This window comes from Oncorhynchus tshawytscha, linkage group LG03 (genome assembly GCF_018296145.1).
Source record: "Oncorhynchus tshawytscha isolate Ot180627B linkage group LG03, Otsh_v2.0, whole genome shotgun sequence".
Classification (NCBI taxonomy): domain Eukaryota; kingdom Metazoa; phylum Chordata; class Actinopteri; order Salmoniformes; family Salmonidae; genus Oncorhynchus; species Oncorhynchus tshawytscha.
Window position 1 is genome coordinate 51160557 of NC_056431.1, and position 13293 is coordinate 51173849.

At 45.7% G+C, this 13293-nt stretch overlaps 1 protein-coding gene across 3 annotated transcripts in view; it reads right to left on the reverse strand.

Moving 5' to 3' along the window:
• LOC112238503 (voltage-dependent L-type calcium channel subunit beta-4) overlaps window positions 1-13293 on the reverse strand; it is a 58264-nt gene that overhangs the window by 26860 nt on the left and 18111 nt on the right. Inside the window, exon 1 of one of the 3 annotated variants that reach the window (XM_024407094.2) lies at window positions 11918-12316. The exons of the other annotated variants lie outside the window; for them this stretch is intronic. Within the exon in view, the coding sequence (XP_024262862.1) occupies window positions 11918-11962 (45 nt within the window). The 5' untranslated portion in view covers window positions 11963-12316. Of the gene's footprint in view, window positions 1-11917; window positions 12317-13293 lie in introns of those variants that run through there. 3 annotated transcript variants of the gene reach the window in all.

Here is a 13293-nt window from a genome sequence, read left to right on the forward strand (position 1 = left end):
TAGGGAGGATGGGAGAGACTGGGGGATACTAGGGGCGGATGGGAAGAGACTGGAGGATACTAGGGGAGGATGGGGGAGACTGGGGGATACTAGGGAGGATGGGAGAGACTGCGGGATACTAGGGAGGATGGGGAGAGACTGGGGGATACTAGGGGAGGATGGGGAGAGACTGGAGGATACTAGGGAGGATGGGGAGATTGGGGGATACTAGGAGATGATGGGGAGACTGGGGGATACTATGAGATGATGGGGAGACTGGGGGATACTATGAGATGATGGGGAGACTGGGGATACTAGGGGAGGATGGGGAGAGACTGGGGGATACTAGGGGAGGATGGGGAGAGACTGGGGGATAATAGGGGAGGATGGGGAGCGACTGGGGATACTAGGGGAGGATGGGGAGAGACTGGAAATACTAGGGAGGATGGGGAGAGACTGGGGATACTAGGGGAGGATGGGGAGAGACTGGGGATACTAGGGGAGGATGGGAGAGACTGGGGATACTAGGGGAGGATGGGAGAGACTGGGGGATACTAGGGGAGGGTGGGGAGAGACTGGGGATACTAGGAGAGGATGGGGGATACTAGGGGAGGATGGGAGAGACTGGGGGATACTAGAGGAGGATGGGAGAGACTGGGGGATACTAGGGGAGAATGGGGAGAGACTGGGGGATACTAGGGGAGGATGGGAGAGACTGGGGATACTAGGGGCGGAAGTGGAGAGACTGGGGGATACTAGGAGAGGATGGGGAGACTGGGGGATACTATGGGAGAATGGGAGAGACTGGGGGATACTAGGGGAGGATGGGGAGAGACTGGGGATACTAGGAGAGGATGGGGGAAACTGGGGGATACTAGGAGATGATGGGGGAGACTGGGGGATAGTAGGGGGATGGGAGAGACTGGGGGATACTAGGATGATGAGACTGATGGAATATGGGGAGACTGGGGATACTAGAAGAGGATGGGGAGAGACTGGGGGATACTAGGGAGGATGGGGAGAGACTGGGGGATACTAGGGAGGATGGGGAGAGACTGGGGATACTAGGGAGGATGGGGAGAGACTGGGGATACTAGGGAGGATGGGGAGAGACTGGGGATACTAGGGAGGATGGGGAGTGACTGGGGATACTAGGGGAGGATGGGAGAGACTGGGGATACTAGGGGAGGATGGGGAGAGACGGGATACTAGGGGAGGATGGGGGAGATTCTCAGTTACACTGGGTGAGGAGACTCAGACATAATTGGGTGGGGACTAAGGAAGGGTTGAATACTGGCAGTAGGAGGGGGAGATTCAACCATACTCGGGAGGATGGAGGGATAGGGGAAGTCTGGGGAGACTGCAGGAGGATGGGAAACACTCAGATCCTTTGCAGTATTCCCTTCTATCTTGTGATAGAGCATCCATGATCCTACAATGGAAGCACAAATATGTTTGATGGCCTGTTATCATTGTGGTCATGAACTTGTGAATCCTGGTCAAGAACTTGTGAATCCACTGTAAGACAATATTCAAAAAGTACTGAATATCCATACCATTCACCAGCACCTTCATTGGCCAAGAATATCATTCCACTGAACCAAAAGGTACAGGAAAACTTGAGCACTACCTGTCACTTTGAAAACAACAAAAATATGCACAGCATAACAACAAACCAAAAAGGGTATTTTGGCAAAAAAAGACCTAAAAGACCCAGTTGAAACCCATTGAAAACAACCAATGAGGCAATTTAGTTAGGATTAATGGTACCAGGACCAGATTTCACCAGCAGAAATGATCCATTTAGAATCTTTCCATCAATACAAATAACTGTTATTTACTACTGTCACTCCCTGGCCATAGAGAGGCTTTTATTCTCTATTTTGGTTAAGCCAGCGTGTGACTAGGGTGGGCATTCTAGTTTCTTTATTTCTATGTTTTTCTATTTCTTTGTTTTTTGAGTGTGGATCCCAATCAGAGGCAGCTGTTTATCATTGCCTCTGATTGGGGATCACATATAAGTTGTCATTCTCCTTTTGGTGTTTGTGGGATCTTGTTTATTTATTAATTATTATTTTTTAGCTCTGTGAAGCATGCAAAACGTGCCGTTGTTATTCTTTTGGTGTTCTGAGTAATTAAAGAATCACACAAACACCAAAAGGAGAATGACAACTTATATGTGATCCCCAATCAGAGGCAATGATAAACAGCTGCCTCCTCCACTTACCACACTGCATCTTGGTCTCCTTCCGACGACAAACGTTACAACTACCTCATTATGGCAAAATGTATGGAAATATAAACCAAATATTCATGTCAGTACATTTCTTGGTAAGATTATTTTAACAATACAAAACATACATATACAAACGACAATATCACACAAACATCAACTACATCACACCTGCCCAGACCCACCTGTTCACACCCCCCCCCATCTCCAGCACCCTCATCCCTCTCCACCACATGACCTCAAACTGCACCATTTTGTTTCTCTCCGTCGCCCAGGCACTTTCAACATTTAGATAATAAAGCATTTGACCTTCATGTCAGTTCAAAACAATCGATGTGTCACCCATATGTCAGACTTTGACTGATTAACAAAGCAAACCATCCAGCAGTTACGTAGAAGGAAATTACTTTGACCTTGTGGCGACAATGTTTTTTAAAATGGTTTTATTTAACCTTCATTTAACTTCCAAGTCAGTTAAGAACAAACTCTTATTTACAATGACATCACTACAAGAGAGACAACACAACACTACATAAAGAGAGACCTGAGACAACAACATAGCAAGGCAGCAACACGTAGCAACACAACATGACAACATCATGGTAGCAGCACAAAACATGGTACAAACATTATTGGGCACAGACAACAGCACAAAGGGCAAGAAGGTAGAGGCAACAATACATCACACAAAGCAGCTACAACTTTCAGTAAGCGTCTCCATGATTGAGTCTTTGAATTAAGTGATTGAGATAAAACTGTCCAGTTTGAGTGTTTGTTGCAGCTCGTTCCAGTCGCTAGCTGCAGCGAACTGAAAAGACGATCGACCCAGGGATGTTTGTGCTTCAGGACCTTTAACAGAATGTGACTGGCAGAACGGGTGTTGTATGTGGAGGATGAGGGCTGCAGTAGATATATCAGATAGGGGGGAGTGAGGCCTAAGAGGGGTTTATAAATAAGCATCAACCAGTGGGTCTTGCGAAGGGTATACAGAGATGACCAGTTTACAGAGGAGTATAGAGTGCAGTGATGTGTCCTATAAAGAGCATTGGTGGCAAATCTGATGGCCGAATGGTAAAGAACATCTAGCCGCTCGAGAGCACCCTTACCTGCACCCTTTCCTGATGATCTATAAATGATGTCTCCATAATCTAGCATGGGTAGGATGGTCATCTGAATCAATGTAATTATTCTTAAAGCACATCTCACACTAGATGTATTAATGTTTTTTATTTTATTTATTTCACCTTTATTTAACCAGGTAGGCCAGTTGAGAACAAGTTCCCATTTACAACTGCGACCTGGCCAAGATAAAGCAAAGCATTTCGACAAAAACATCAACACAGAGTTTCACATAAACAAACGTACAGTCAATAATACAATAGAAAAATCTATGTACAGTGTGTGCAAATGTAGAAGAGTAGGGAGGTAAGGCAATAAATAGGCCATAGAGGCAAAAATAATTACAATTTAGCATTAATACTGGTGTGATATATGTGCAGATGATGATGTGCAAGTAGAGATACTGGGGTGCAAAAGAGCAAGTAAAAATATGGAGATGAGGTAGTTGGGTGTGCTATTTACAGATTGGCTGTGTACAGGTACAATGATCGGTAAGCTGCTCTGACAGATGATGCTTAAAGTTAGAGAGGGATATATCAAATTTTATTTGTCACATACACATGGTTAGCAGATGTTAGTGCGAGTGTAGCGAAATGCTTGTGCTTCTAGTTCCGACAATGCAGTAATAACCAACAAGTAATCTAGCTAACAATTCCAAAACTACTACCTTATAGACACAAGTGTAAGGGGATAAAGAATATGTACATAAAGATATATGAATGAGTGATGGTACAGAGCAGCATAGGCAAGATACAGTAGATCAGAAGCATGTGTTTCAGACATAAGGAAGTGGATGGCTGCAAACTTTCTACTTTTAAACTCGGACAAAACAGAGATGCTTGTTCTAGGTCCCAAGAAACAAAGAGATCTTCTGTTGAATCTGACAATTAATCTTAATGGTTGTACAGTCGTCTCAAATAAAACTGTGAAGGACCTCGGCGTTACTCTGGACCCTGATCTCTCTTTTGAAGAACATATCAAGACCATTTTAAGGACAGCTTTTTTCCATCTACGTAACATTGCAAAAATCAGAAACTTTCTGTCCAAAAATGATGCAGAAAAATTAATCCATGCTTTTGTCACTTCTAGGTTAGACTACTGCAATGCTCTACTTTCCGGCTACCCGGATAAAGCACTAAATAAACTTCAGTTGGTGGTAAATACGGCTGCTAGAATCCTGACTAGAACCAAAAATTTGATCATATTACTCCAGTGCTAGCCTCTCTACACTGGCTTCCTGTCAAAGCAAGGGCTGATTTCAAGGTTTTACTGCTAACCTACAAAGCATTACATGGGCTTGCTCCTACCTATCTCTCTGATTTGGTCCTGCCGTACATACCTACACGTACGCTACGGTCACAAGACGCAGGCCTCCTAATTGTCCCTAGAATTTCCATTTTTATGGAACAGTCTGCCTACCCATGTCAGAGACGCAAACTCGGTCTCAACCTTTAAGTCCTTACTGAAGACTTATCTCTTCAGTGGGTCATATGATTGAGTGTAGTCTGGCCCAGGAGTGGGAAGGTGAACGGAAAGGCTCTGGAGCAACGAACCGCCCTTGCTGTCTCTGCTGGCCGGTTCCCCTCTTCCCACTGGGATTCTCTGCCTCTAACCCTATTACAGGGGCTGAGTCACTGGCTTACTGGGGCTCTCTCATGCCGTCCCTGGAAGGGGTGTGTCACCTGAGTGGGTTGATTCACTGATGTGGTCATCCTGTCTGGGTTGGCGCCCCCCCTTGGATTGTGCCATGGCGGAGATCTTTGTGGGCTATACTCAGCCTTGTCTCAGGATGGTAAGTTGGTGGTTGAAGATATCCCTCTAGTGGTGTGGGGGCTGTGCTTTGGCAAAGTGGGTGGGGTTATATCCTTCCTGTTTGGCCCTGTCTGGGGGTGTCCTCGGATGGGGCCACAGTGTCTCCTGACCCCTCCTGTCTCAGCCTCCAGTATTTATGCTGCAGTAGTTAATGTGTCGGGGGGCTGGGGTCAGTTTGTTATATCTGGAGTACCTCTCCTGTCCTATTCGGTGTCCTGTGTGAATCTAAGTGTGCGTTCTCTAATTCTCTCTTTCTCTCTCTCTCTCTCAGAGGACCTGAGCCCTAGGACCATGCCCCAGGACTACCTGACATGACGACTCCTTGCTGTCCCCAGTCCACCTGGCCGTGCTGCTGCTCCAGTTTCAACTGACCTGAGCCCTAGGACCATGCCCCAGGACTACCTGACATGATGACTCCTTGCTGTCCCCAGTCCACCTGACCGTGCTGCTGCTCCAGTTTCAACTGTTCTGCCTTATTATTATACGACCATGCTGGTCATTTATGAACATTTGAACATCTTGGCCATGTTCTGTTATAATCTCCACCTGGCACAGCCAGAGGAGGACTGGTCACCCCACATAGCCTGGTTCCTCTCTAGGTTTCTTCCTAGGTTTTGTCCTTTCTAGGGAGTTTTTCCTAGCCACCGTGCTTCTACACCTGCATTGCTTGCTGTTTGGGGTTTTAGGCTGGGTTTCTGTACAGCACTTTGAGATATCAGCTGATGTATGAAGGGCTATATAAATAAATTTGATTTGATTTGATTTAGATGGTATTGAGTGCAGTATATACATATGAGATGAGTATGTAAACAAAGTGGCATAGTTAAAGTGGCTAGTGATACATGTATTACATAAGGATGCAGTAGATGATATAGAGTACAGTATATACGTATACATATGAGATGAATAATGTAGGGTATGTAAACATTATATTAGGTAGCATTGTTTAAAGTGGCTAGTGATATATTTTACATCAATTCCCATCAATTCCCATTTATAAAGTGGCTGGAGTTGAGTCAGTGTGTTGGCAGCAGCCACTCAATGTTAGTGGTGGCTGTTTAACAGTCTGATGGCCTTGAGATAGAAGCTGTTTTTCAGTCTCTCGGTCCCAGCTTTGATGCACCTGTACTGACCTCGCCTTCTGGATGATAGCGGGGTGAACAGGCAGTGGCTCGGGTGGTTGCTGTCCTTGATGATCTTTATGGCCTTCCTGTGACATCGGGTGGTGTAGGTGTCCTGGAGGGCAGGTAGTTTGCCCCCGATGATGCGTTGTGCAGACCTCACTACCCTCTGGAGAGCCTTACGGTTGTGGGCGGAGCAGTTGCCGTACCAGGCGGTGATACAGCCTGACAGGATGCTCTCGATTGTGCATCTGTAGAAGTTTGTGAGTGCTTTTGGTGACAAGCCAAATTTCTTCAGCCTCCTGAGGTTGAAGAGGCGCTGCTGCGCCTTCTTCACGATGCTGTCTGTGTGGGTGGACCAATTCAGTTTGTCTGTGATGTGTACGCCGAGGAACTTAAAACTTACTACCCTCTCCACTACTGTTCCATCGATGTGGATAGGGGGGTGTTCCCTCTGCTGTTTCCTGAAGTCCACAATCATCTCCTTAGTTCTGTTGACGTTGAGTGTGAGGTTATTTTCCTGACACCACACTCCGAGGGCCCTCACCTCCTCCCTGTAGGCCGTCTCGTCGTTGTTGGTAATCAAGCCTACCACTGTTGTGTCGTCCGCAAACTTGATGATTGAGTTGGAGGCGTGCGTGGCCACGCAGTCGTGGGTGAACAGGGAGTACAGGAGAGGGCTCAGAACGCACCCTTGTAGGGCCCCAGTGTTGAGGATCAGCGGGGTGGAGATGTTGTTGCCTACCCTCACCACCTGGGGGCGGCCCGTCAGGAAGTCCAGTACCCAGTTGCACAGGGCGGGGTCGAGACCCAGGGTCTCGAGCTTGATGACGAGCTTGGAGGGCACTATGGTGTTAAATGCCGAGCTGTAGTCGATGAACAGCATTCTCACATAGGTATTCCTCTTGTCCAGATGGGTTAGGGCAGTGTGCAGTGTGGTTGAGATTGCATCGTCTGTGGACCTATTTGGGCGGTAAGCAAATTGGAGTGGGTCTAGGGTGTCAGGTAGGGTGGAGGTGATATGGTCCTTGACTAGTCTCTCAAAGCACTTCATGATGATGGAAGTGAGTGCTACGGGGCGGTAGTCGTTTAGCTCAGTTACCTTAGCTTTCTTGGGAACAGGAACAATGGTGGCCCTCTTGAAGCATGTGGGAACAACAGACTGGGATAGGGATTGATTGAATATGTCCGTAAACACACCAGCCAGCTGGTCTGCGCATGCTCTGAGGGCGCGGCTGGGGATGCCGTCTGGGCCTGCAGCCTTGCGAGGGTTGACACGTTTAAATGTTTTCCTCACGTCGGCTGCAGTGAAGGAGAGTCCGCATGTTTTAGTTGCGGGCAGTGTCAGTGGCACCGTATTGTCCTCAAAGCGGGCAAAAAAGTTATTTAGTCTGCCTGGGAGCAAGACATCCTGGTCCGTGACAGTGCTGGTTTTCTTTTTGTAATCCGTGATTGACTGTAGACCCTGCCACATACCTCTTGTGTCTAAGCCGTTGAATTGAGATTCTACTTTGTCTCTATACTGACGCTTAGCTTGTTTGATTGCCTTGCGGGGGGAATAGTTACACTGTTTGTATTCGGTCATGTTTCCAGTCACCTTGCCCTGATTAAAAGCAGTGGTTCGCGCTTTCAGTTTCACGCGAATGCTGCCATCAATCCACGGTTTTTGGTTTGGGAATGTGTTAATCGTTGCTATGGGAACGACATCTTCAACGCACGTTCTAATGAACTCGCATACCGAATCAGCGTATTCGTCAATGTTGTCGTCTGACGCAATACGGAACATATCCCAGTCCACGTGATGGAAGCAGTCTTGGAGTGTGGAATCAGATTGGTCGGACCAGCGTTGAACAGACCTCAGCGCGGGAGCTTCTTGTTTTAGTTTCTGTCTGTAGGCAGGGATCAACAAAATGGAGTTGTAGTCAGCTTTTCCGAAAGGAGGGCGGGGCAGGGCCTTAAATGAGTCGCGGAAGTTGGAATAGCAATGATCCAAGGTTTTTCCCGCCCTGGTTGCGCAATCGATATGCTGATAAAATTTAGGGAGTCTTGTATTCAGATTAGCCTTGTTAAAATCCCCAGCTACAATGAATGCAGCCTCCGGATATATGGATTCCAGTTTGCAAAGAGTCAAATAAAGTTCGTTCAGAGCCATCGATGTGTCTGCTTGGGGGGGAATATATACGGCTGTGATTATAATCGAAGAGAATTCCCTTGGTAGATAATGCGGTCTACATTTGATTGTGAGGAATTCTAAATCAGGTGAACAGAAGGACTTGAGTTCCTGTATGTTGTTTTGGCCACACCACGTCCCGTTAACCATAAAGCATACGCCCCCTATAAGACTCCAGCTTCGATGATTTTTGCAATTCGTTCGAGTCATTGGCAGCAATGAACTGGAAGGAAAGGTGGCCAAAGGAAGTGTTAGCTTTGGGGATGACCAGTGAAATATACCTGCTGGAGCGCGTGGTACGGGTGGGTGTTGCTATGGTGACCAGTGAGCTGAGATAAGGCAGGGCTTTACCTAGCAAAGACTTATAGATGACCTGGAGCCAGTGGGTTTGGCGACTAATATGTAGCGAGGACCAGCCAACAAGGTAGTATATGGGGCTTTGGTGACAAAACGGATGGCACTGTGATAGACTACATCCAATTTGCTGAGTAGAGTGTTGGAGGGAATTTTGTAAATGACATTGCCGAAGTCAAGGATCGGTAGGATAGTCAGTTTTACGAGGGTATGTTTGGCAGCATGAGTGAAGGAGGCTTTGTTGCAAAAAAGGAAGACGATTCTAGTTTTCATTTTGGACTGGAGATGCTTAATGTGAGTCTGGAAGAAGAGTTTACAGTCTAACCAGACACCTAGGTATTTGTAGTTGTCCTCATATTCTAAGTCAGAACCGTCCAGAGTAGTGATTCAAGACGGGCTGGCATGTGCGGGCAACAATAGGTTGAAGAGCATGCATTTAGTTTTACTTGCATTCAAAAGCAACTGGAGGCACGGAAGGAGTGTTGTATGGCATTGAAGCTCGTTTGGAGGTTTGTTAACACAGTGTCCAAAGAAGGGCCAGATGTATACAGAATGGTGTGGTCTGCGTAGAGGTGGATCAGATAACCACCAGCAGCAAGAGCGACACCATTGATATATACAGAGAAAAGAGTCGCCCGAGAATTGAACCCTGTGGCATCCCCATAGAGACTGCCAGAGGTCCGGACAACAGGCCCTCCGATTTGACACACTGAACTCCATCTGAGAAGTAGTTGGTGAACCAGACGAGGCCGTCATTTGAGAAACCAAGGTTATTGAGTCTGCCGAATGTGGGTCAAGAGAGACTACTAAAGGAATTGAAGCTAAGAAGAAATGTGATCTCTGTTTGTGCCTCTTCACGTGCTTGGCAGAGGCATGCTGTCATGACACACTTTAAAGGTGTTACATCTAGAATGTCTCCAAATTTCTCCCCTATTTGGAAGCTAGGTGAATTGCAACAGTACTAGGCTGCATTCAAAACAAATCTGCCCCGTGTAGCATTTCCCCTTAACATGGCGGAGAATCCAATTGAGCCTTTTACTTTCGGTTTTGGTCCACCAGTTCAAACAGCTGTAAAAACAATATTTGTTGTTATTGAAAATATATTTCACATCGATTTAGATGGTACAATGATTCCCTACACTATTCAGTGCTTGTTTTCTCACATAAACTGAAATTGAGCGAACAGTGTAGAATTTCAATAACCAGGAAAATTACAGAACGATTTCTACATCAGCCGCTTGACCCGATTTCCACTAGATAACACAGCCACAAAGTCAACCAGCTCTCCCATTTTGACGACAGATGCCGCTTTTGCGGGAGAAATGAATAGGCGAATATCACTGCCAATCACAACACCGGTGGGTAAATAATACTGTGGAACACTATAATTACACTATTACTACAGATATATTATGGACATTTTCTGGAATTACAATGCAAAAATTCAAACAAGATCCTGAAGTGTATCACCTTTAAAAGATTCCTAAAATGACTTGTAGTGGGCACAAGGCACCCGCCACCTCTCCCACCACCAGGCCACTCACACAACTAGGTCACTAGTGAGATTATCGATGAGTGTCAAAAAAGCTGGGCTTGAAACAATCAAGGATCAGGCCACACTCATGCCTTATCTGTTGAGACGCCTAGGAAGATACTGTCTGAAAATGGCAGCCACTAACACTTCCAGACCGGTGATAAGCACCGATAACAGTCTACAGGACCATTAGGAAATATTCTGGAGCAGAGGTGCCTTAAAGAAGTTTACAACTGCTGGGTAACAACAAGACACCCTCTTACAGGGGAGATGGATTAAACAAATGTGTAAGACATAGCGGTCACACTTTATTGGGATAGTCCATCTGTAGATACTCTACAGATGGTCATACTATCAACAAACTATCTGTTGATAAGCAACTGCTTGCTAAGGTGCTAGTTAGGGTTAGGTTTAGAATAAGGGTAAGGGTTAAGATTAGGGTTAGGACAGGGCCAGGGTTGAGGGTTCGGATAAGAGTTAGTAGCTAGTTAGTTGAAATGTTACTGATAGTCTGTAGATAGTAGAGCTGTGGTGGGCAACTCAACATTTTTGGGTGGAATTTAGTCGGGGTCTCAACTTACTGTTGCGAGTTAGAAAAGTAGAATGCACAAGGGGTAATTCAACATTTGGTTGTTTCACTTCACTCCCTACCCAACCCAAAAACGTTTTTCTCTTGTTGATTCCCATCACACATCAATATAAAGTTGGGTTGCTCCATAGCAATTGAGTATAATGGTTGTGTGTATGAAGATCTACTCTAGCACTGTGTAGTCTGCATTGATAGGATTGTGGTACTGCTCTGTATTTTGGACTTCATGGTTCTCTGATCATCTGCATCCCTATGTGTGTGTTGATTGTACTATACATGCTTTCATCTGAGAGAAAGAGTGAAAGGAGAAAACAACAGAGTGCAGAAGGAAAATGGTGGGACACTGTCCCTTTAAATGAGACACAAAATACTTGCAGCTCTCTGTTCCAAGGAGCTACATAATGAAACATTAAGCAATCACAACCTTAAAGGGAAGGGCTAAGGCTCTGCTCCGCAGGCTAAACAGACACACACTCACACACACACACAGAGTTACAGCGTGTATTGGCTCATCAGTCATCCAAAGACATGGTAGATGGTATAGAGAGAGTCCTGTATGTCAAGATCAGTGGATGTTCAATAATATAGAACGAAGTAATGGAGGGTTCATCTAGCTTGTTCTCCTTCAGTGGCATCAGAAAACAACATTAGCCTTGGAGAATCACAAAGAGAACCATACAGAGAACGAGAACCACACGGAGAACCATTCAGAGACACATGCATCCCTCTCCTCCATTACCCCCCCATGATCCACACACCTTCTCTTATACACGCTGAGTCTCCACCCTCCTCCGACCCCTTGTGTGTGTTTGAGTGCATTTTGTGTGTGTGTTTGCATGTTCAACCAGTGTCAGTTGTATGGTGTTGTCAATACACAGGCACCTCTCTCTCTCTCTCTCTCTTTCTCATACACACACACACACATACACACAAGAAAATAACAGCACGGCACAGGCAATTAACACTGCTTACACCATCTAGCCCTCCACCACAACCCCTTACTTACCGCCTCCGAGTCTTCAAATCCATGTAGGTACAAATTATCATACATGGAGGTTTAATATTCCAACAAGCACCACTTGACGAATTGACAAAAAATAGTAACGATTGATTGAAGCACCAGCACTAGAGATTAATGGGGATTACATTCCCACTAGATAGAAAACAACCACACCATAGCAGACGTTTTAAAAAGCCCCTTCTTATTGTTCTCCTCTCTTAGCCTTGATGGTGAATTTAATGTTTTTGCCCCAGGCTTAAAGAGTTTTCCTTAAACCCATAATAAGGCAACGTAGAGCTTCAGTTATCCCCAGAGGCTGCTCTCTAGATCCAGACCTGGCATTTTATCTGCCTTCCAAATGAAGAGCCAACTGTTCCTCAATCATAGGCTGATGACAAAGCAGGGAGGTAGGCTCCTGATTGGCTTCTTCATGCTCCAGTCAGCTTGAGCGAGCATTCTCACTGATGGTGAATAAGGAAGAGAAGAGGAGAGGAGGGTCTGTAGACTAAGAGCGGCAGCCTTTCCCCTCCATCTCTGACTGGGGTCTCATGTAATTTTCTACCCATGTCTAATACCCTCTGTTGTATTCTCTCTATCTCTCTATCTTTACCTCTATAGCCCTCCCCTATCTCTTTTATTTTCCTCTGTCGTTTGGTGGCTTGGTGAAGAGGCTAATATGTGTGTGTTTATATTTTTATAACCCTTATTTTACCAGGTAAGTTGAGTGAGAACTGGAAGCTGGGGACAATTAGGTGGCCATGATGGTCAGATTGAGGACCAGACCCTTTTAACGTCCCATACAAAAGACGACACTCTACACAGGGCAAAGTTCTGTGGCATTGTAATCTTTTTGGGGGAGGGGGAGAGGAAATGTGCCTCCTACTGGCACTCCAGTACCACTTCCAGCAGCATCTGTTCTCCCATCCAGGGACCGACCAGTATCGCCCCTGCTTAGGTTCAGGGGGATGCAGGTGTGTGTATGTATGAGTGTGTGTTGACTACATTGCATCCCACAGTTGTCCTTTGGGTGGTGGAACCATTCTTGATACAGTGTGAAAAACACAGCAGTGTTGCAGATTTTGACACAAACCATTGCGCAAAGCACCTACTACCATACCCCGTTGAAAGGCATTTTTATCTTTTGTCTTGCCCATTCACCCTCTGAATGGCTCACACACAATCCATGTCTCAATCCATGTCTATGCTGATCAAAGTGGATTTAACAAGTGACATCAATAAGAGATCATAGCTTTCACCTGGATTCATCTGGTCAGTTTATGTCATAAAAAGAGTAGGAGTTCTTAACGTTGTGTATACTCAGTGTAAAATTAGACATACAAATAATTTCATTTTATAATGAGGAGTTATATTCATGATATATT